This window comes from Papaver somniferum, chromosome 10 (genome assembly GCF_003573695.1).
Source record: "Papaver somniferum cultivar HN1 chromosome 10, ASM357369v1, whole genome shotgun sequence".
Taxonomy (NCBI): Eukaryota; Viridiplantae; Streptophyta; class Magnoliopsida; order Ranunculales; family Papaveraceae; genus Papaver; species Papaver somniferum.
The window spans coordinates 112930208-112954173 of NC_039367.1; the positions used below are offsets into that span (position 1 = coordinate 112930208).

Below are 23966 nucleotides of genomic sequence, written 5' to 3' on the forward strand. Positions count from 1 at the left end.
TTTGACTCGGATTGATTCCAGAGGGGTTTGCTCAAATTGCAACGAATTCCCTTTCGAAAGATAGAAGCTGGTCTAGAAACAATCTAAGTGGAGCCATCATGCTTTTTGTTTGCTAAAAATCTTTAGGTTTGTTTTGGTGAAGTCGAGTCGGCCTTGTTTGTGATTGTGTAGATTTCCCTTGAAATTAAGAATGTCAAACTGGTATGATAGAATCCAATACAATGAGTATCGACCTGAATTTGATTATGGACATCATCCTTTTTATGGCCATGTTGGGAATAGTGGTTGGGAACGCCATCCTTTGGAAAAATATGGGTCATACCCTGGTGAGCCCAATTACTATCCACACATGCATCAGTATTACGAGCAAGAAGATTATAGTACTAGTTCTTCGTCTCTAGAGGATACAATCAAACTATTGAAAAGTAGTCCTTTTTATGATCCTTCAGTTCCTATTCCTTCTCTAGAAGAGTCTCTCAGGAAATTAGAAGAGTCGACACGTAAGTTAGCTGAGATGAATAACTATGTTTATGATGAAAGAACACTTCCTCTAGAGGAATCCCTCAAGCTGATAGCTGAGACGAACGAAAGAATTGCTCGAAATAATGTCCAATACAGTGTTTCCAATAATACCCTTGAAAATGAGGATAGTTATTTGCATAATCAAGATGAAGAGGTTAGAATTGGTAACATTACATGTTTAGATGAGGATCGGTCATTTTCATGCTATTATAATGATGATGATGATGAGAATAGTAGTAATGAAGAATCTGAAATATGTAGGCATAGTGATCTGGAATCTATTAATCCAATTGAGCTTTATAGTGATTATATTATTTCTAGTTCAAATCCAAATAATTTTTATGATTATTCACCTATTCAAAAGAACGAGGATTTGATTAGGGATACCACCGTTTTAGACGATGTAGTTCATGATCCTTTAGCCTACATAGTATTGGACAATCCATTATTTGATGAACTTATTAGTGGATCAGAGGAAGTAACTATGATTAACACCTTAGTTAATGAGCCTTTACTAGAAACTTTCTCTCATAATCCTTTATATGATGGTGGTTTAGAGGAACCGGTTTATCCTGAGAATCACCCACAAGATTACAACTTAGAAAAATCAATTGCCCATTTTCAAGAATCTGATGACATAGAAATTAGGGAAGTTGTGACCAGTCTATCTAGAGACACTGAAGACTCTAAGTTTGGGGGTAATCATCATTCTCCGTGTACTTTAACTCTTAGAAAGATCCCTTACTTGGGACTTGATATCAATGCCTCAACCATCTTACAAGATTATCTTCATACTCGTTTTCCCGAACCTCATGATGTCCAGGAAGAATTTCAGTCGTTAGAAACCCATACTCTGGTTGATGTGATTTGCCCAGGATATGATACCCAGATTGACTTTGTTTTCCCACCAAATAGTTTTCTTCCAATTGTGGGAACATATAGATCTCAAATGTGTCACTTATTAAGTTCTGAGACTAAGCCTAAGTACTTTAGGCTAATAGAATCGACACATTTTCTTAAGAATGACCACTACTCTCACTGTGGTAAACTTTGTAAGTCATATCTAATTGACTTAGAGGATCCTCAATTATTTAGGTTATTACTTCGTGATTCTAAGTTCTTATTTGATACAGACTCTAAGACCTAATGATTCGGATCTCATCTATGAAGAAACGCAGCCAATGAAAATATTCTATTTAGACCCTCTCATAGAACCTGAACCTGAACCACAATTAGCGATAGTTATCAGGAAACTAGGTAAGGGAATGCTAGTCTTGTTCATTTCGTTGGTTCACTGCAGTTTCCTTTTGTCAGCTCTTTTTGGTTTTAAAGACCCACAGTTATTCCGGCTACTGTTATACGGTTCGAGTTGACTAAACCTTTCTTAGTCTGGCTGAAGACTTTAAACTTAGCACTTCTTGGGAGGTAACCCAATCTCACGCAACACGGTAATATCCTTCCTTAACTCTTTTACTTCAAATAGTAACCGTTTCTCTTGTTCATGTTTTTAATTTTATCTTTAGAACATTGAGGACAATGTTAGATTTAAGTTTGGGGGTATGGGAGAAACTTTTTAGTTGCAATAAATAAACTCCAGAGCCTAGAAATTTACGCCTATTAAGGATAGCACTAACCAATCTAAGTGGATGGAAACATTTTTGTTGTAGGAGCTGAGGAACCAATCTGACTAGATGGAAACATCTATAGAGTCTATTCATAAAAGCACAGAGCTCAGGTGTTAGAATTAACATGATAGTTTCGCCATATCTTGTCGAGTCCTTTTCACTTTTTATTTTTAGTTTTCTTTTATTTCAAGTGATTTGGTGGGGCACACGATTCAAGTTGTTACCTTTGCTAGGGTGAAATAGAGTGACTGAGTTACCTTTTCAAAAAAAAAAAATAAAAAATTATTAGACCGGACCAGTTAGACCAATCAGAATAAGTATTAACACTTGGATAGCAATATGCGTGTGTTCTCCCTGTTTCTGTCGCCTAAGCAAGCGTGGAATGCAGGACCCGTGGGAACTATCGTGTAATCTGCTGACAAGAAGCATGCGCTTGGATCCAAAAGATCTATTCATGTCGTTAAGTTAAAAAAAAAAATGGTTATTGTTATGTGTAGTCAACTGCTGGTTCCCTTGTATTTGCCAGTTTGTTGATCTAGATTTAAGTTATTGACCACTGGTTCCCTTGTATATGCCAGTGTGTTAATATTAGTCATACCGGTATCTCAGTCATTTAGGTTAGGTTCACCTTGGCAGAGGCCTTCAGACAGATATGGGAAACACCGTTCACTTTTCAACCATCTACATTTTTCTTTTTCCATCTTCTTAATCTTTTCATGTGATTAGTCTGACTCCGAGTATGATGTCCATCGTGAAACTATCTTAGTAGAGCTCTGTCACTTATATGAATTTTAGTATGCTTGAGTGCAAACTCGTATACAACAATTGGAATTTCGCGTCAGGGTACTTCCTCCTGTAATTAATTAGTATGCCAACCAAGGAGGTTCTTTAGTGCTTTCCAAGATTTTTCGTAGATAGCTAGGGTCTGGAGTATTGGTTTTTGTGGGTACACCTCTGATAAACCCACCCGAGATTAACTCGGTCACTTTTCAAGAATAAATTTTGCTCGAGGACTAGCAAATAATAAGTTTGGGGGTATTTGATAGACGCATTTATGTGTCTATTTTCATCTCTTTTGTGTATTTTGTTAGTACCCATTTTTGCTTATTGTGGTGTTTTTATGTTTGTTTAGGTGTTTTTGGAGAAATACCCCTTATGTAGAAAGAGTTGCTCAATAAGTAATGTTTTACACCCCGGAGAAATGCACTGAAAGGCACCCCAGAAATGCACCGGAAACGTCCCAGAAATGTACCGGAGGATCCCAGAAAAATTACTATTTCCACCCAAATTACTATCGGCACCCCTACTCTGGATAGGGGCAACCACATTTAAAAAATTCAAACAAAAGAAATTGGCGGGAAAATTCTTTCCTTTACTGGCAGATTTTCAATTCGACATTTGAAGGTGTTTTAACGAGATTAAAGAGCTGAGACTTAATGGGTATATGTGATATGAGTATATGAAGATATTATGGTGGTTGGGATCGATCAAATTTGTCCAGAAAATCAATTCCCGATCAAAACAGAGAAAAGAATATCGTTTCATTTTTGGAAAGAAAATCACGTAAAAGATGTTGCATGTTTGTGTAGTTAAGCCTAGATATTCTCCTAGGATGCGTATCAATCGGTTTATGAAGATTTCAAAGACAATTAACGTACACAGAGGAAGAAATAAGAAATTATTCTCAAAAATATTTTTCTTCATTGTGAAGATTTTTGACGAGTTATGGCGAGATTCAATGAGACTTAGGTGTATAAATAGGTTTCTACTATCACAGGGAAGGGCTGTCGAGAGTTGGGATTCGAAAGGAGGGCCAGAGGAGCAGAAATCAGAGTTTTCAGAACTCTGTTGCTGCTGCTGCTGCTGCCGTGAAGAACAAGGAATCGGCCACGGTTCCTTCATCCATTTGCAACAGTTTCTTCAACTGCTCTGCAACCTTTATCTTCATCGCAACAGTTTCTTCATCCTGTTTTGCAACCAATATTGTCATAGCAACAGCTTCTTCATCCTATTTTGCAACAGAGAAGTACACCACAATATTTAAGTTTCCGTCACCAATTCTATCTTTGTAACGGAGCAACATCGTCTTCGAACAGAAACTTCTGTTGCGATTTCTCTGTTGTATTGTTTACTCAATTGTAATCAACTTTGGAGCAATAATAAAACATTTTGAGATTATTATTAATATGAGGAGCTAAACCCAACATTGGGACGACGGAGGGAGTCTATTTTCGTCATTGTGGTAAATTTAATTTATTCTTTTTATGACTTTTGCACTGATTAAAAATTGAAAAATGATTTTAATTAATTAGTTATCATTTTATTTGATGTGGCATGCTTGCTTAAATGTTTGATGTCCCATGCTTACGATTTATAACTAATATTGTGAGAATCTATTTTGGCAAAATAAGAGTCCATATATTTATGTTTTGAGCAGTAATTGTTAAGAATAAATAAAATATACCACATGCATGAAGAATTGGCCAAGTCCTTAGTCCCAATACCTCTCGAACATCTTGTGACAAATTTGTACATATATTTTCGTTTTAAAATCTATTCAAGTCCGAGCAACGAATTCTTACTTACCGAAATTATATTCGCAACACTATTTCCATGTTAAGGATTTTGAGGAAATTTGTAGTACCCTAAAAATTAGAAACCTTGATGATAACTCTTTGAAACTTAGGTTATTCCATTTTTCCCTGAAAGATAAAGCCAAATCGTGGCTATATAGTTTGGCTTCCGGGTCAATCGAATCATATGAACAACTTATATCTGCCTTCTTGAACAAGTTTTTCCCTAGGCACAAAACATCGTCTATTAGGACGCAAATATGCACGTTTTCTCAACAGGAGGGAGAATCTTTGTATAGGTATTTGGAAAGGTTCGATGATTTGTTGACACAATGTCCTCATCATGGTTTAGAAAAGGTTAGGCTAGTTCAGATCCTTTATGAGGGTTTAGATTATTCCACTACAACCATAGTAGAATATATGTGTACATGTGGGTTTGAAAACCAAAAAGTTGATGATGCGATGAATTTTTGAATGAAACCGCCGAAAAGACCCAACAATGGGAAAATAATAGGGAACCTAAGAAAACAATTTTTCTATGCAGAAGAAACGTTAATAGGGTAGAAGGAGATTTTCATATCTCCTCTAAGCACGACTCACCCTATTTGAGATCAATGATTGATTCCTAGTACATCATCGCGAGATACACTGGTCACGTCTGCTCTAAGCTCTGATTCGACTTACTGAGGTTTCCGAATAACTCCTAGGACATCCCCACGAGATACGCTGGTTATTCTGCCTCCATGCCCTTTCGACAGAGTCCTATAACATCCTTTCGGGATACACTGGTCTTGTTGGCCCATCATATGGACGCACAGTTGATTCCTAGCATATCTCTGCAAGATACGATGGTCAAAGACAAGTGAGCCAAAGTCTCGCAGAGGCATTAATTGGGCATACAAATCCTTTTCTCTCTTTCCAGGATAAGTCTCAGCTGGCCATAGAGAGATTCAAATCTGTTAAGAAAATCTTCGGAGAGATTCAAATCTCTCTGCAAAATCACGGAGAGATTTTGATCTATCTGCAAAATCTCAGAGAGATTCAAATCTTTGATTTTGCTCCGTATGCAAAATCTCAGAGGGATTCAAATCTCTTGGAAAAATCACGGAGAGATTTTGATCAGTCTGCAAAATCTCGGAGAGATTCAAATCTCTCTGCAAAATCACGGAGAGATTCTGCTCCGTCTGCAAAATCTTGGAGAGATTCAAATCTCTTCGCAAAATCTTGGAGAGATTCAAATCTTTCTGCAAAATCTCGGAGAGATTCACGACACACGCCTTACCTAGGGCTCAAGCCTAATTTTCAGCCTCTCAAATACACTCACGGCTAGTAAATTGAGCCTGAACTATACATGTTTATCCAAAAACGTGGATAATCTCTCTTGAGCTATGCATGATCAACAAAGGGACCCACAAAGAATGATATAGTCTTCATATGACATACGTGACCGACCATAGAGAGAGGAAGATTAGCCCCGGATCCTCTCACACTCTGCACACGATTCTTGAGTAATTCCATGCATTTTCACGTGACTCATCCTAGTCATTCTCACGAATCAGAGAATATCTCTCTCTTGGCCAACTCGGCTAAAGGGCATGTTTCTCTCTCAACACATCATCACAAAGGCAGACTCAGCTTCACACAAATGGGGGGATATCAATTAGGGTTTTGGTCTGGCGGTTTACGGCACGTGTGAGAAATACCCGTCTTATTTCTCACTGCAGAAGAGAGTTAAGGCGGTGGAATAATGAGATAAACTCAACCTAGTTTATCCCTATTCCCGAAGAGACGGGAGAATTGCTCTACACGGCACGGAAAGCAATCCTTATCTTCACCGACCTGAGATTAGAGAATTCATCTACAAATATGTATTCTATTTCTCCAAGCTTTGATATCTTTCTCATAACCTCTCAGAGTAATTCTTATTCAAACCCTAGAATCCTCTTATCTCTCTCTTCATCTGCTTCCCTCCCTAAGACCAGACCTAAATATCTTCCTTGTAGCTGAAGCAGCCTTTGAACGACCACTATGCGTGGTTTAAGCGAAGACTATTCGTGCTCAACCTCCTGTAACTCACTTTCAGAAACCCTAGAATCCCACTTATAATCTCTCTCAGATTTTAGGTAACTACAGGTACATATTAGAATAGTCAGCCAACTGTAAAATAATTCCAGTTTATTTCAAAGGCCCTAAATTAAGAGATTCATATATATATGCAGGCATAACATTTACTGATACTCCTAAATCAAGCATAGCCTTATTAAACTTAGTATTACCAATAACAATAGGAATATCAAACCTACCGGGGTCTTTACATTTAAGTGGGAGTTTCTTTTGCAAGATAGCCGAAGCATTCTCCCATACTTTGATTACCTCATTACCGGTTAATCTTTGCTTATTGGTACACAAGTCCTTCAGAATTCTCACATACTTTGGGACTTGTTTAATCGCATCTACCAGTGGAATGTTCACATGAATTTTCTTGAAAGTGTCTAAAATCTCCTTATCTTGTTCTGCCTTTTTAGAATTAGCAAACATGCGAAGAAAAGGCACAGGAGGAACATAAGAAGAACCAAGAGTTTTAGAGTTTCCTTTAGGTATCTGATCGATTTGAGAAGAGTCAGTAATCTCTTTATCCAAAACCGACCCCTTAGGGTCTTTGTTTTTCTCAACATCCTCTGGTTGCACAGTTTGTGTGTCACTTCTAAATAATAAAACGTTGAAATTCTCCCTTGGATTAAGTGGCTGAGAGGGGAGTTTCCCACTGTCTCCAGATGATTCGATCTACGCGATATAGTGCTCATTTGTGTCCATAACTATCTAATTGCACTATCAGTCTTTTATTGATTCACATATGATTTTTGTTGATTTTGTTGCACCATTGTGGTTGGATTCTTCATCATAGTAAGCATCTCAGGGGAACTCTGAATTCTAAACCTGTTGTTGTGGTTGTTGTTGTTGTTGGAAAACACTAGGACGATTGAAAACCGGTCTTGGAACTGCAACTTGCTTGTTTGCATAGTTGAAGCTTGGATGATCTCTCCACCTTGGGTTATAAGTAATATAATAAGGATTGTATTGTTGCCTCTGCTGATTTGGGAAAATAACATTGACTTGATCATTGCATTTTTCATATAGTTGTGGAGATGTTGGTACTACTATAGTTGCAATTTTTCGCATCATTGCTGCCATATTACCCATTTGTTGATGAAGCTCAGAAACTTCGCTCACTTCATTGACTCTTCTGACAAGTGGTTCTGACCTACGACTTAAGAATTATTGAGAATTTTTTGCCACATTCTCAATCAACTCTCTAACCTGATATACTGTCTTATTCACTAATGTACCATCACCTGCAGCGTCAAGAAGATTTCTGTCACTTGGTTGAAGACCCTCGTATAAATACTAGATGATCAATAAATCATTGAATTGATGATGCGGACAGCTAGCTACCAATCTCTTGTAACGTTCCCAATATTAATATAACGACTATCTTGCCATCTGCTTAATACCGCAAATCTCTTTATGGATCTGAGTTTCCTTTGATGCAGGGAAATACCTCTCTAAAAAGAGTTTCTTCAAACCATTCCAAGTTGTAACACTACCATAAGGTAAATAATACAACCATTCTTTAGCTGAATTAACCAAAGAAAATGAAAAAGCTAGCAACATAGCTCTGTCTACATCAATGTCCTTTGATAGCACGGTTGTGACTATGATGTCGAAGTCCATTAGATGTTTATTTGGATCTTCGTTAGTCATTCCATTAAACTTGGGAAGTTCTCGAATCAACCCTGGCTTGATCTTGAAATCATATATTGTTTGAATACACCATTGATGTGTATCCAGCTTGTGTGAAGCTAAGTCCTTGAGTGTATGGTTCGCATCACCCATTGCTTCCTCTTGTTTGTGTTCCGACTTATGTTTCAGTATTGTTCCCTTGCGAGTCTCGATTTCAATCTGCGGATAACCAACATGTCTTGGTTTCTTTGCTTTGGGAGACATAGGATAAGTACCTGAAAAATAATTTTTAAAACTAAGTTAAAACCAAAAATAAGAAATCAAAAAAAAAAAAAAAAAACAATCCGCTGTGCCTCCCTGGCAGCGGCGCCAAAATTTGGTCGGTTATCAGCCAAATAAAATTATTTCAAGTCTTTTCACTTCACAATTATTAATAAGAGTATAGCAATAAGAACAAGTTCGTTCCCCGGGGAGATATGGGTTGTTAATTATTTTCGATTACTTATGAAAACTGAGGGGATTTTTGTTGATTGCAAATAAACTAAATTAATAGCAAGAGAACAATTTAAGATGTAAACAATATGATGAGAATACTAGTTAGAGGTTTCATCTTTCGTCATGAAACATGTTATCAATCAAATCAACCTTAACATTCATTCTCTCTCAATATCAATAATCCTAGAGCATCCTATCGCAAGCTTACTCCGGTAAAAACTCCTTGACTCATCAAAGGCACAAGAGCCACACTTTGAATCCCTTTCAATGAATAACTTGGCGCAAGAGCCACACATGTTTAACCTAATGAAAGCATTGATTTTTATGATTTGAGGTTATTCTAAGTGTAGATGGGGAAAAACGATTTGCTGGTTTTTAAGGAATTGAGGAGATGACCGTACGGAGGAGACTCCTGGAACCGAGCGAAATGTTAAACCTCACACAGATGCACCGCTTCAAAGGGGGTGCTTTAGATACGAGATATTAGTCTGTAGTACTCCGGCCTAAATCAAGACAATGACCGTTCCAGAGTAAATTCGGTCACAAGAGAGGATGGTTGATCTGTAGGAGGGAAGCTGAGAAATGTGTGGAATCAATGATAATCAAAGATTGTGGGTGTGTGAATTCTGAATACGATAAGCTCTGAGTGATTGAAATTGCTCAATTGAGAGTAGTTGTTCAATTGATGAGTTGATGATCTCGTGTTGTCAGTTTGACGTGAGATTGATGATACCCATCATTCAATCATGATTCAGAGACTTATTTATATTGCTGGAATTGTAGACACCATGATTCCATGAAGTGTGACAGTTGATGGAATCAAGAAGTGGGGAAGTGGAGATCGTGTTTGAAACCAATTGATCAACGTGTGCAGACTTGGTCGATTTTCCACCCACTACCTCGTGAATTCCTTCAACTGATTGCACGACTTTCTCACATTCCATCGTGTGTTTGAACACACGTGCCGTAGACCGCCAGACCAAAAACCCTAAGTAATATCCCCAAAGTGACACGATTGACGTCTCGTGGTTTGTTAGTCAATTGATTGCTTCGTGGTTTGATGGGACGATGAGCCCATGTAGTCGTTGAGTTGAACATGATGTTCTGAAACCCATGAATTGAACATGTCATGAGACAGAGGTATAGTCCTTACGGTGAAGTGAGCAAGTATTGCTCATTCGATGGATCGTTGAATATTGATTGCTGAACCAATATTCCTTGGTTTAAGCAAATATTTATCATTTGAGCAAGTGTTGCTCATGTGATGAATTGTTGAATATTTGATCGTCTGAGCATGTGTTGCTCATCTGATGGGTTATCGGCAGCGTACCAAAAATATTAATTAGAATACTGGTCGTTGAACCGAGCATAATTAATAAAATTAATGACCATGATGTCGTCGTAAAATTATTAAGGTTGGAATATGGAATGATGATCCTTGGATTCAGAAACCCTAATTTTATCAATTGATGATCAATTCATGGTTCGTCAGAAGTTTAACCATGGGACGAAGGAGGGAGCGACTACATGGGACCGTGGATCAACCATGTAGTGTCCATATGATCATGTGAGAAAATACAAAGAACTGCTGAAGAGTTGACAATTTGTTGATGAAAGAATGATTAAATGCTGGTTTAATCATTTATTCGAAAATGCTCGTCTGAGCCTTAGGTGAGAAAACCTAATTAATTATGACGAGGAGAGAGACCGACCATGGAGTCATGAAACCGGCCCTGGGTTGACCCGTGACTGCCTGATGATCACTTCATGAAAATCCAAAGTGTTTGGGAGAGTTTTGGACCTAATACGAGCAATTGTGCAAATTAGGTCAAAACTGTGAAAATTGATGGGACCGGCTTCCGTGAGTCAAAGAGCCAATCTTGGTCGGTCAAGATAGCATGATCGTGTCCCCAAGGCGTCCGCGTCTCAGTTCTGAGAATTTTGATATTTTCTGACGTGCAATTGAGCATCCATTTGTGAAAATATGCCAAAATTAGAGTTTCGACGAAACTGAGGAAAAACACCATGAGATGATGAAAAATAATTATAAAATAAGGAATGAGGAGGTGTGGGACCGCCCTGGTCAAGGCATGGTCGTCCGGTGACGTGACCACGGTCCCGTGGTGCCTTTTCCTTAATTTTATAATATTTTGATGATTTTATGAAAAATTCATGAATTTTGAGAAATTTGATGAATTTTGGGAGTTTCCATGAATTGAAGGAGTTTTCATGAGTTCAAGGAACTAAGAGATATTAAAATAATAAAACAAGGGCGTGTGGGACCGTGGAAGGCATGACTGGCCGGCCAGGGCCCGGTCCCACAAGTTTCCCTAATTTTATAATGATTTTATGAAAAATTCATGAATTTTGAGAAATTTGATGAATTTAGGGAGTTTCCATGAACTGAAGGAGTTTTCATGAGTTCAGGGAAGCAAAAAATATTAAAATAATAAAAACAAGAGCGTGTGGGACCGTGGAGGCATGGCCGGCCGGCTTGGGCCCGGTCCCACGAGTTTTCATGATTTTTTAATATTTTTTATGTATTTTTGATGATTTGAGGGAATTTTTCCTAATTTGAGAGAAATACCATGAAATCAAGGAATTTGACGAATTCAAGGAAAACTAATAATAAAATAATAAAATAAAGGGGCATGTGGGACCGACTAGGGCATGGACGGCCGGCGAAGTCCCGGTCCCACAAGTTTTCATAATTTATTTTATTATTATTTGATGATTTATGCAAAAAATACCATGAAATCAAGGAGTTTTTTCATGAAATTAGAGAAATAATAATAATAATAATAAAATAATAAAGGACCGTGGGTGTGGGGCCGGTTGGGACCAAGGCGTGGATGTTTGGCCAATGGTCACGCCCCACACTCCTTTCCTTTCCTTAATTTTATATTATTTTTTATGGATTTATGGAAGTACCATGAAACCAAGGAATTTCCTCGAGACGAAGGAAATTTGATAAAATGAGAGAATTTATATCAAATCATGAAAATTAATAAAAATGCATTAAAATATAAAAACTGGCGTGGGATTGACCACGACACGGTCGGTTGGTCGTGTGTCCGTGCTCCCAGCACCCTGGTCAATATTTTAATTATTTATTATTTTCTTCTCTATTTTGCATAGGTTCATCGTTTCGTTGTATTTTTGAAATACTCGTTCGTGCGGTGACTGTTAATGTATCATCGTTGAATACACTTTACCATTTGAATCGGGGCTTACTTAGAGGTAGCTCAGACGCCCGGTTGTTGATTATTTATTACCAATTTTTGAATTCGATGGAGAATAATTCAAAAAACTGAGCAATAAGATGTTTATTATTAATTCATAGGATCAGCTGAGGATTCGACTACGAATTAAGAATAATAAAGTGAACATTACCATTCCATGGGATCGTAGATTCGACCATAGAATCAGAGTAATTAAGATTTATCTATTACCATTTATGAGACCGGTTTTGGATTCGATCATGAAATCGGAGTAATGAGATAATATAGTTATTGCTATTCTATGAGATCGAGCCGTGGATTCGATCATAGAATCAGAACAGTTGTTATCGCCATTCTATGGGACCAGTCGTGGATTCGACCATGGAATAGGAGCAATTAGGAATAATTAACTTTGTTGCTCCATACTGTAGAGCAAGCTGTCTAGGAGCATTAATCATCCCGATATGAGCTTGTCGGTAAGTCATATCTTTTATGTAGTCAGGGTAAACTTGTTGTTTGTTCCTGAAGACGTTATCGCTCTATACTAGCAGAGCAAGCTGTCTAGGAGACGTCCATCACGTGATGCTATATAGAAATAATCACTGAAAGTATTCAGTATTCATGAGATATGCCGTTGTCCAGTCGTGAGACTTCATATCTACATGTACTCTTAGAGAAAGTACTCTCTATTGAGAATTCGATGAGAGACTCGTGTCTCGATACTCACGTCTGATTGCTGAATCAGAGCTTCGTATGATTATGAGTTTACGAATTTAGACTTTGTCGAAAATCCACCATCTACACTAAGAAATCTGGCGCAAGAGCCACACGGATTTAACCTAGGTTATGCTTCTGCACACAGTTGCATGGTAATATCCCTTCACTAACAACTATGTATGCTACTTATAACAAGGATCTTTCGAAAATTCCAGATCTCAAACCCTTGTTTAACTATACATATGGATATATATATTTATTTATTTCGCGACTTAAACAAACAAATACTCAATCATATAAACATTATTAATTGTAGAACGTAAGCGATATAAAGAGATTATGAATAAAAAATATGAATACTTCAATTGATAAACATGTCTTCAGATTTAGGACTACATCTTTAACCAATTAAATAAATTAGCTACTCATAATGGAGTTTATGAAAATCAAAGTAGAGGAAATAAAGAAAATAAAATGTTGCAGAAGAGCTTTAGCTACTGCCACTGTGGTTGCAACAGACTTCCAGCTACTACTGCATAAAGTGAACTCCTTAGAGCATTTCTTATGGAATGAACAAATCAAAGATTTGTTCATTTTGCTCCTACTATGGACTCAACAAACATGAAAACATATGGCCAAATCAACAAATTTGTTGGTTTGTTGAGTGAGCACGATCATTAACCGCACTCTTAATGAAGAGTCGCGCGGACGGAGCACACCCCCCAGCGGATTCACACAAACCGCGCGGATTCAGATAATCCGCCAGCGTTTGGTCACAAAATGCCAGCGCCTGTAATAAACCATCAATGGGTGATGTCAAACCGCTAACAGCTACATCTGAACGACTGCAAATTTTGTTCATCCAACGGCTAGAAATTTAAGTTCTATAAATACTCCTCATTTCAACTCCAAATTCACACATTCGACACAATCTAAATCTTTTCACTCAAAATTTATCTACAAAAATGCCTCCCAGAATTCATGGATTCACTCAATAAGAGGATTTAGCTATTTGTAGAGCCTTTGTTTCTCATACACAAGATGATGTCGATAGGAATGTAGCCAAACCGACGATATGTTTCTGGGAGAAAGTTTATAGAATGTTTGCCGCTGAAACGGGGAACGTTTATGGGCGTGATTCTCATAGATTTTCGCATCGTTTTAGTGTAATTAATCGTCATGTATCGGAATTCGTAGATCTACTAGTACACAATCACAAAAATAAACTCGATGGTGAAGCTGAAAATGAAGTGAAACCCAGAACACTAGCGATGTGTGCAGTATCTCACGGCGGACCTTTCACCTTCCAAGCTTGTTTCAACATTCTTAGGGTGCTCAACAGATTTGATCCCTACATCGCCCTAGGAATTCCACCACCCGACCATTAAATGAGGAGGAGAATTGAGGCCTATATAGTAGTTATTTTAAACTAATATACTTCTTTTATTCTCATGTATGATGCAGTTGTTTAATCCAATGTAGTACGTTTTTATTTATAAGAAAGGTTTAAATTAGTAATTATATTGATGGTGCAAATGTGAAGACATTAACATATTTGATTAGATCATAATAACACAACATAACACCATAGTGAATCGATAAGTTCCTACACTTTAATTAGCCCACTCCACTAAAAAACACCTAGGACATTTCCAGAAATGCCTTCCTTGTGTCTTCTTATGTAGAAGTGCACAAATACGTAAAAGTCCTGCAACCTGGCTTTGAGCATCCACTAATTTTGTGGACAATGTTTGTATTCGTGATATCCATTTCTACAGTGCTTGCAGTGTAATAACTCCTTCTTCAATTTGGTTTTAAGTTTGAAGTTTATGCAGAGTATTGTAACTTTTCTTCTTCTTCTTCTTTAACCTTCATAGCATCATATAGCATATGTAGTTCCTCTGGACAGTTTGGATCTTGACATTGCAAATACCTTAGCCTTTTTGGTTATGATTCAATCACCATTCTGACGCATGAACAACCTTCCCGCTGACACTTTGAATACATCCAATGGCATTGCACCATATTATGATTGTCCATGAAACATAATTGTTAGAGCATAGCTCGGTTTAACTCACAAAGTGTTGATATGTCAATTTTGGTTGTCATATTTTAGTATCAAAACTCATCTAGAGTCGCTTGATTAAATATGTTGTTGCAGGAAATCCTACACTACACCCCTCACAAGATTTCACTAACATTCAACTCATTTTTGGATTAACAATCTTAATTTTATTGATGAATCTTTGAACAATCTTACAAGAAAAGATAAAGGGATTAAGAACAACAACCACTCTTTATTTTCCCTCTCCTAATTGTTTTTTATTCCTCTCTCTAAAAATATCTCTCCCTTCCTTACAGCTGATCGGCTCTTTATATAGAGTTTTTCATAGTGGATGACAGCTAATCCATCCTTTATTTTCGGATTTATCTTGCGGCACTTTCGCGAGCTTACAAATGTTGATTTCACAAGTCTTCTAATCTTCGCAAAATCGTCATAGCTTTCTTAATTTGAAGATGACATTATCTGTTATGTCGTTTCTGAGATCATTCTGCGACGCTTTCGCAATATGTTGTTAATAGTTTCGCATTCATACTATTGTTGCGAGATTCTGATCCTACATCTTGCCTCTTCTCATGTCTTCTCTGCGAAGGAGAGAATGATATGAGAAATGCCGCAGCTACTCATCTTCTCACATTCTTCTATGATGAATCTTTTACACGTATCTTTCCTTCTGTTTATTTTTTGACACGTCTTTGCAACCGTTATTTCTTAACCGTTCACGTCTTCTCTTCACATTAAATGTGGTTACCTTCTTGGGAAAATTTTTCTATATATATTCTTCTAATCCCTTTTTTTTTCTTACTTTCTCTTCATCATCCCTGCAACTTCATTTTTCTTCTGCAAATTCCGCCATTGCAACTTTTTCTTCTTTCTTCTTATTTTAATCTTTTTAATTTCTTCTTCATCTCCATACTGTTCCCTCTGTAGATCTTCACTGTTCGTAACTTTCTTCCTTTTTAATTTTTACGAATTAATCTTCCTGCTGGTGTTTTCCATGGATTCATCGAGCTTAGTTTTCTTTTTTCTTTCTTATGGGTTTTGCTGAAATTGATCTTGCTTACTACCTTATTTGATGTTGTTTATGTGATTCATACTGTTGTTATTTCAGCAAAAACGCCTCTAACACCAAATTTACGGTTCAGAACCCTAATATTCCCAAATCGCATCATAAGGTTGTTGTAAACAAAAGAAAGTCTGAGGATCATAAGGTAGTAAGAAATATTATTCTTTTCTAATAACAATATTGTTGCTTTTGTTTCTTATCTGGATTGTGATTCGCAGGGTGATAAGGATGCCAACAAACCTCTCAAGAAATCTCGCCACCTCAAAACCGTTGAAACCTCTGTTCCATTTCACTTACTTATCCCCTCAAAATCTCCTGCGACATCTTCGCAAGTTAAACCATTATCTCCAATTCGCGAAAAGGTTGCCTCAGATTTCATCCCTTCAACTGACCTTTCAATGATTGAAACCCCCTTATTAATCCTTCTGTGAATGAAACTTCTTCTCCCCCTATTGATAATGTTTCCCAACCTTCTATCATTACCAGTTCTCTACCTGAGCCTCTTCCTTTTTCTAAAAAAACTGTGAAAGGAATAAATATTGCTTTCAAAGTTTTGTCTGAGGTCCTGGATGATGTTAAGAAGTCTCCCATTGATCTTGTCAAGTCTGGTGTTTGTGAAATTCTGAGTAAGTATTTTGGCTCTGACAGAGCTGCTTCGCAAACAGCTTTGGAAAAAGAGGTTCAAACCTTGAATAAGAATCTCCAAATGATGACTTTAGAGTGTAATGCTCTTCGTCTCGAAAATCAAAAGCTCCAGAATGTTTCGCTGGATCGTGACAATCTTCGCAAGAAGAATGATGAACTGAGAGGTATGATTTCCTTATCTGTGTATTCAATTTGCCTTTCTAATGATTTTATCCTTTCCATATTTAATTGTCCTTGAAATCCCTTTTTCGTATGTTAAGCCTTAAACCAGAAACGAATAATGGAGAGATATCAATTTGAATCTGCTGTTGAAGAAGCCCGTGTTGATAAAGAGATTTTGACGGATCAATATAACCAATTATATAACCTTTATTCATACTCTGTTGATCATATACATAATCTTACCAATGAAAATACCCAACTAGTTCAGAGGCAAAATTTATTAAGTAATGAAATATCTTACCTCTCTTATTCTTTAACTAAAGCTAATCTAGGGATGAAAACTTTATCAGATGAGAATAAAACTCTATCTCAAGAGAAGCGAACTTGTTTAAACAAGATGGCGATATCTTCGCAACAACTTAGCATCCTTCAGAAAGTGCGTGATGACCAAGAACAATCTCTTCGCTCTTTGAGAAATGAACTTAAAGAAGTAACAGAGTCCTCTATCGCTGAAAGAGATACACTCATTCAAGGTAGAATAACTTTAAGTGTAAAGGCGAACCAACTTAAAGAAAAATATTCTAAATTAGAAGAATCTTATTCTTCACTTGCGAAGAAAAATGCCTTTCTTATTTCTAAAGAGAAAAATCTTCAGTCTCGACTTAAAGGTTTAGTTGGAGATAAATTTGATGATGCGATGGACCGTTGGGAGAATAGTTGTCTGATCTTGATTCAACACCTTATTTCGCAAAAAGAAGGTAGTCATAACAGTTTGACTGCCTTAACTATCTTTTCTTTGTCATACCTTTTTGAGTTCTTCATCTTACTGAAATTTTGTATTCTACTTTTCGCAGAGTCTGAGAAAAATCTCCATTTCTCCATTTTTGTTTTGGAGGCTAAATATGCCAAAATTCCCAAAGAAAATGCACTACTCCTCGTCTCTGTCCTTACTGGTTCTCGCGACCGAGCAGAAAGACTTGATTATCTTGCTTACTTTAAGGATATTCAAGATAGGAATCATCAGAGAGCACTTCTTCGTCAAGTTCATCTCCGGGCTGAAGTTCTTGTGAATGATATTTTATTGTCCAAATCTCTTCCTCCTACATCAATCGAACCTTTGGAAGTAGATGATGAAATTCCTCGTCCTGCTGACAGTGATTATGATTATGAAAGTGGTGGAGAGAATAGTCTTTTGGAAGATGAAGAAGAGATCCCTTCTAAGGACAACTGCTGGTGCTAATCAAGATGGAAGCGAAAAAGAAATCCCTTCTAAAGAAGTAATTGCTGGCGATAATCAAGATGGCGGCGAAAAAGAAGTCCCTCTCAAAGAAATTATTGTTGGTGAAGATCAGAATCGAAATGAAGAAAAGGCTGGCGATAATGAGAACATTGGCGAAGAGCGTCCATTGTCTCCTTCTACTGGAATTAATACTGAAGCATGAGCTTCTTATCTAGTTCTATCTTCTTGAACTGTTTCATCTTTATTATTTCTTGCGAATAATATTCTTCAACCAACTTTGGAATTAATTTTCTCTTTTAGTATTTTGCTGGCGAGAAAGATAATGCCTCTTGTTTACTGATTCCCATACTTGCCTCTCATTATCTTTCTTGTGAGAAATGATCTGTTATGAATACTTATAAATATTTTGTTTTGTCATGTGGTCTTATTTTGCCTTCCTAATTAAAGGTCTTATTATGCCACCTCTTGTCATTGCGACAAAATCGCAGGACGTCCTTGCATTTTCATGCAAAAACCCATTGATCTTGCCTTAACTTTTTCTTTTGTATTATTGCCTCTTCAGGATTGTTGCGACAATATGACAGGCCTAAATATTCTTGCGAAAATAAAGCCCCATGACATTGCCGTCGTGCGACGAAATCGCAGGACGTCTTTGCACTTTCATGCGAAAACCCATTGATCTCGTCTTATCTCTCTTTTTTGTATTATTTCCTCTTCAGGATTGTCGCACAAATATGACAATCCTTAATACCCTTGCGAGTAAAAAGCCTCATGACAGTTGCGTCTTAAGACACTTATCAGCTCCCTAATGGAGGGTGCCGCCCTTATCTTCCCCCTGGTTGCCCCTTCAAGGAGACGTACCTCTACCATACAAGGTTTCCTCCTCCCATCCGGTCTTAACAACAACCAGTTGTTTTCGCAGCCTCTTATCCCTTTTGCCTATAGGCTTATGGTTACGAGACTGGACCCTAAGTGAGGTTTTCTTCGGGACGAGTGCAGTATAATCCAAGACTTGTCAAGAATGGCAAGGTACGCTCCAGAAGCCCCTGGCACTCTTGACTCAACCGTGTACCTCGACGCCTTGATCAGATTCTACACTCCTTAGGAGAGTCCTTATTACCTCAGTCACCCAACCTAAGTCATATCCTTAAGTTGAGAATCCAAGGTACCTCTCCCGGATGGGCTTTATTGACCCCAAATCTCCATGACTCAGGTTCCAGGGGCGGTGTAACCTTTTCCCTGAGTCATGCAACAGGTACCCCCTTATATGACGTACTTTAGGTCTTACATTTGCCTTTTGCGAAATTTTATTCGCGAACTAGGGTGTACGCCATAAAGGTTCGCCCCTTTCTTTTATGTCATTGTTCTATGATTATATCTGCGAAAGTTTCGCACATCATGATCTTGTTTTGATATGAATAATCTCGCAACCATTCTTTCATTGAATGTTATTCGCAATCGTTTTGTTGCGTCATACATAACTTCCCAAAGCTTCTTATGGATAATATCTCTTTAAGTACAATCTGTTCCATGGTCTGTCAAGTCTATGCCCAACATATCTACCTTCTGCATCCATTAATTTATAAGCTCCTGTCCCAACTATCTCCTTAATGATGTAAGGTCCACCCCATTTTTTCGCTAACTTTCCACCATTTTCTCGCTGATATATTGGTGTCTCTCGTAAAACTAAATCTACTGGTTGAAATTCGCGTATTTTGACACGTTTATTATATTCTCGGGCTAATCTTCGCTGATAATTATCCATATGCTATAAAGCTCTTTCGCTTTTTTCTTCTAACTCATCAAGTTTGCTTAAGATCAAACCCGCACTAAGATTTTTCTCCCAAGCTTCTCTCTTTGTCGTCGGAATAACAACTTCTGTTGGTAACACCGCTTAACTCCGTATGTTAAACAAAAAGGTGACATTCCAGTAGCTTCTCTCCTAGTTGTGTTATAAGCCCATACTGCATTATGTACTTGTTCGCACCATGCTCTATGATGTCCTTCTAATTTCTTCTTTAATATATCTGCAATTGTTTTGTTTGTTGCCTCTGCCTTCCCATTAGCTTGTGGATACAGAGGAGTAGACTTTCCACATTTTATCTTAAATGCATTAAGCAATATTTCTATGTTCCGTCCTTCAAACTGTTTCCCATTACCAGATACCAACTGCGCGGGAATTTCGAATCTGCAAATGATATTTTCGAATATGAATGTAAAGATATCTTTGTCGCGAATATGCTGTACTGCCTTTACTACTATCCATTTTGTGAAATAATCTGTTGCGACTATTAAGTATATTCTTTGTCCAGATCTTGGTACAAATGGCCCCACAATATCTAAGCCCCACTTTCCAAAAGGCCATACACTGGTTGAAGATGATAATGGTGCTCCAGGTGCATGTATTTTCTTTCCGTGCCACTGACAATCTTCGCAACGTCTTGATATTTGTTTTGCATCTTCGTGCATGTATGGCCAGTAATAACCTTGCATTTTTGCTCTATGTGCCAAAGATCTTCCCCCGCTATGATTGCCAGCATCCCCACTATGTAAAATTTTTAGCACCTTTTCTCCTTCTTCTCGTGTCAAACATCTGAGTGATGGTCCACTAAAGGATTTTCGGTATAGCATCCCATCTCTTAATTCATAATTTGTTGCGCGGCTTTTTAACTTGTGTGCTTCCAATCTGTTTCTTGGTGTTTCTCCTTTCGCCAAATATGCATGAAGTTCTGTTCTCCAATCTGCGATATTGTTCGTTTGTTCTTCTTCTCCACCTTCTATCATCATTACGTTCACTTCCTCTTCTTCTTTATTGATTGATGGTGACAGAAGTGTCTATATTTTTATGCATCTCGCAGTTGGATTTGTCATCATGCTTGAGATGAAAGCAAAAGCGTCTGCGAGTCTGTTATCCTTCCTTGAAATGTGCCTCCATTTTATCTTTGGGATTTTCGCTGACAATTCTTCAACGAGCTTCTTGTATTTCTTCAAGGATGGTTCATTTGTAGTGTATTCTCCCTTTATTTGGCGAATAACTAGCTGCGAATCACTAGTGATCCTGGAATTTTCTAGTTCCATTTCTATTGCGAACTTTAAGGCATGTACCACAACTTCATATTCCGTTTTGTTATTAGTGGAAGCGAATTCCAATCTGAATGAAAAAGCCATCTTCACTCCTTCTGGCGAAATTAAAACAATTCCAACCCCATTGCCTTCCCCATTTGATGATCCATCTACCAATATCTCCCATCTATTTGGTTCTGTTAATAAGTCTTTTGGATATCCATGTTCTTTTTCTATATCCATCATCTCCTCCACCGCTTCATCATCTTCTAAAGGAAATACTGCTAAGAAATCTGCGAAAACTTGTGATTTTGGTTAAGATAATATTTCATACTTGATTTCGAAATGTCCTACTTGTGCATTCCATCTCTCCACCCTACCTGATCTTTTTGAATTCTTCATCACTGATTCAATTGGTAGTTTTGTTAGCACCCTTATTTTGTGTGCTTGAAAATATATGCGAAGTTTAAATGCGGCGTATACTAAGGCTAAAATTAGCTTCTCAATCTTTGAATAATTCCTCTCTGCAGCGTTAAATATTTTGCTGATGTAATAAATGGGCTTTTCCACTCCTGCGTCCATTCGCAATAACACAGCGCTTAAAGCATGTGATGTTGTCGCAAGATAGATCAATAGTTCTTCTCATGGTTCTACATTTTGTAAAATATATGTATTTATAAGGTGTTCTTTGATCCCTTGAAAATCTTTTTCACATTCATCAGTCCATTTGAATTTCACATCCTTCTTGAGTATATTGAAAAAACGTTTACATTTGTCTGATGATCGCGAAATGAATCTTCCTAGGGAAGCTAAAAGTCCTTTCAATTTTTGTACATCCTTTACCGTTGCTGGTGTTGGCATGTCACGAACTATTTTTACCTTTTCTGGATCAACTTGTATTCCTTATTTTGATACAATGTAGCCTAAAAAATTTCCCGATGCAACCCCAAAAATGCATTTTTCAGGGTTCAGTTTAATGTTATAATGTCGCATCTGTTCAAACATCTCCCTCAAATCTTGTACATGATCTTTGGCTTCTTTACTCTTCACTAACTTGTCATCCACGTACACCTCTAATGTTTTGTGTATCCATTTCTTGAACACCTTCTCGACCATTCTTTGATACGTTGCTCCTGCATTTAGCAAACCAAACGACATTTTTGTATAACAGTATAAACCTCTTGGAGCGAAAAAAGCAGTATGCTCTTGATCTTCTTCAGCGAGAGGGATTTGGTTATAACCTTTGTACCCATCTAAAGAAGACACTCTATCATTTCCCGCTGCTGATTCAACCATTTGAGCAATATCCGGCAATGAAAAACTATCTTTAGGGCAAGCCTTTTTTAAATCAGTGAAATCTATGCAAATTCTTATCCCTTTATTTTTCTTTGGAACAACAACCATGTTTGCTATCCACTCTGGGTATTTAGCTTCTCTTATAATTCCCGCCTCAAGCATTTTCTGTAATTCTTCTTCTATTTGAGGATGGTAGGTCGTTTCGATTTTTCTTATTCTCTGTTTAAATGGTCTCACATTCTTGTTAATCTCCAACTTATGACATGCAATTGACGGATCTATTCCAGGTATCTCATCCATGCTCCCCGCGAAAATATCTTTATATTCCCGCAAAAGATTGACAGTTCTTTCTTCCTCTTCTGCATCCATCTTGGTTCCAATCCTCAATGTTAGGGGTTCTTCTATAGTCCCAACATTTACTTCTTTTGTTGGTTCTGCCGCAGTGTAACTGGCCTTGGGTTCTCCCATTGGTGTTGGCTCTTTTATCATCTTCGCAGGCCCATCTCCATCCTCCGAAATTTCTCTGGGTATTCCTTTACCTTGTTTTGCTCTTATCATGTACACTCTAAATTCTTCTTCTTTCTTTGCCTCCTTTGCTATTTTTCTGCGAAATTGTCGTTTTTTTGCTCGTCCTTCATAATGCTTTACTTCAATTTGATAACATAATTTCGCATTGTCAATATCTCCTCTAATCTCACATACTCCATTTGGCATGGGGAATCTGATGCATTGATGCAACGTTGATGCTACAACTTTAATTGCGTGTATCCATGGCCTCCCCAACAACATGTTATATGGTGATTCCATATCTACTACGCATAGTGCCACTTATGTTTCGATCTCTCCTAGTGGAATTCGCACCACTATTTCTCCTTTAGGTTTTGTTGTGGATTTTCTAAAGCCATGAACAAGATATGTTGAACAAGACATTTCTTCATCTTTGAATCCCATTCCTTTGAACGCATGATAGAATATTATATCCATTGAACTTCCTGTATCGACTAAAGTTCTGTTCAATATCCATTATTCCGTGGATTTTGTTGTTGTCCCCTTCTCTTTTCGTGTAATAGGTACTGTAATAACCAATGGAGATGTGTGGCTCAAATTTTCTTTTGGTATTTCTGCTGCCATGAATATGATTTTTTGCTTTTCCCAATATTTCAAGGGTGATGTCTTTTCTACCGCCATAACCTTCCTTCCTTCAAAATCTCGTTTATGTATCCTTCCTTTGATGTTTTTATGGAATTCATTAACCATTGTTTTTGTTATCATATTACACTCCAATCTTTTGTCATCTTCATTGACTCTAATCATTTTTCTTTTAACTGGTTCATGATTTGTTTAATCACTTTCTTGATTTGAACAATCTCAACAACAATCTTCAACTTTCAACCTTCAGTCCCTGTTTCTAGCGCCATTATGTAGTTGCAGGAAATCCTACACTACACCCCTCACAAGATTTCATTAATATCAACTCATTTTTGGATTAACAATCTTAATTTTATTGATGAATCTTTGAACAATCTTACAAGAAAAGA

At 37.4% G+C, this 23966-nt stretch overlaps 1 protein-coding gene and 1 pseudogene across 1 annotated transcript; both read right to left on the reverse strand.

Annotated features, from left to right (window-relative positions):
• Nucleotides 1-4970: 4970 nt before the first annotated feature.
• LOC113319782 lies at nucleotides 4971-5070 on the reverse strand (annotated as a pseudogene).
• A 1825-nt stretch (nucleotides 5071-6895) lies between these two features.
• Nucleotides 6896-7912, reverse strand: LOC113316108. Its single transcript, XM_026564332.1, has 2 exons — nucleotides 7658-7912; nucleotides 6896-7504 (listed from the first exon to the last, which is right to left on the reverse strand). Exons 1-2 carry the CDS (start codon nucleotides 7910-7912, stop codon nucleotides 6896-6898), a joined length of 864 nt encoding a protein of 287 aa, XP_026420117.1.
• Between the last annotated feature and the right edge of the window lie 16054 nt (nucleotides 7913-23966).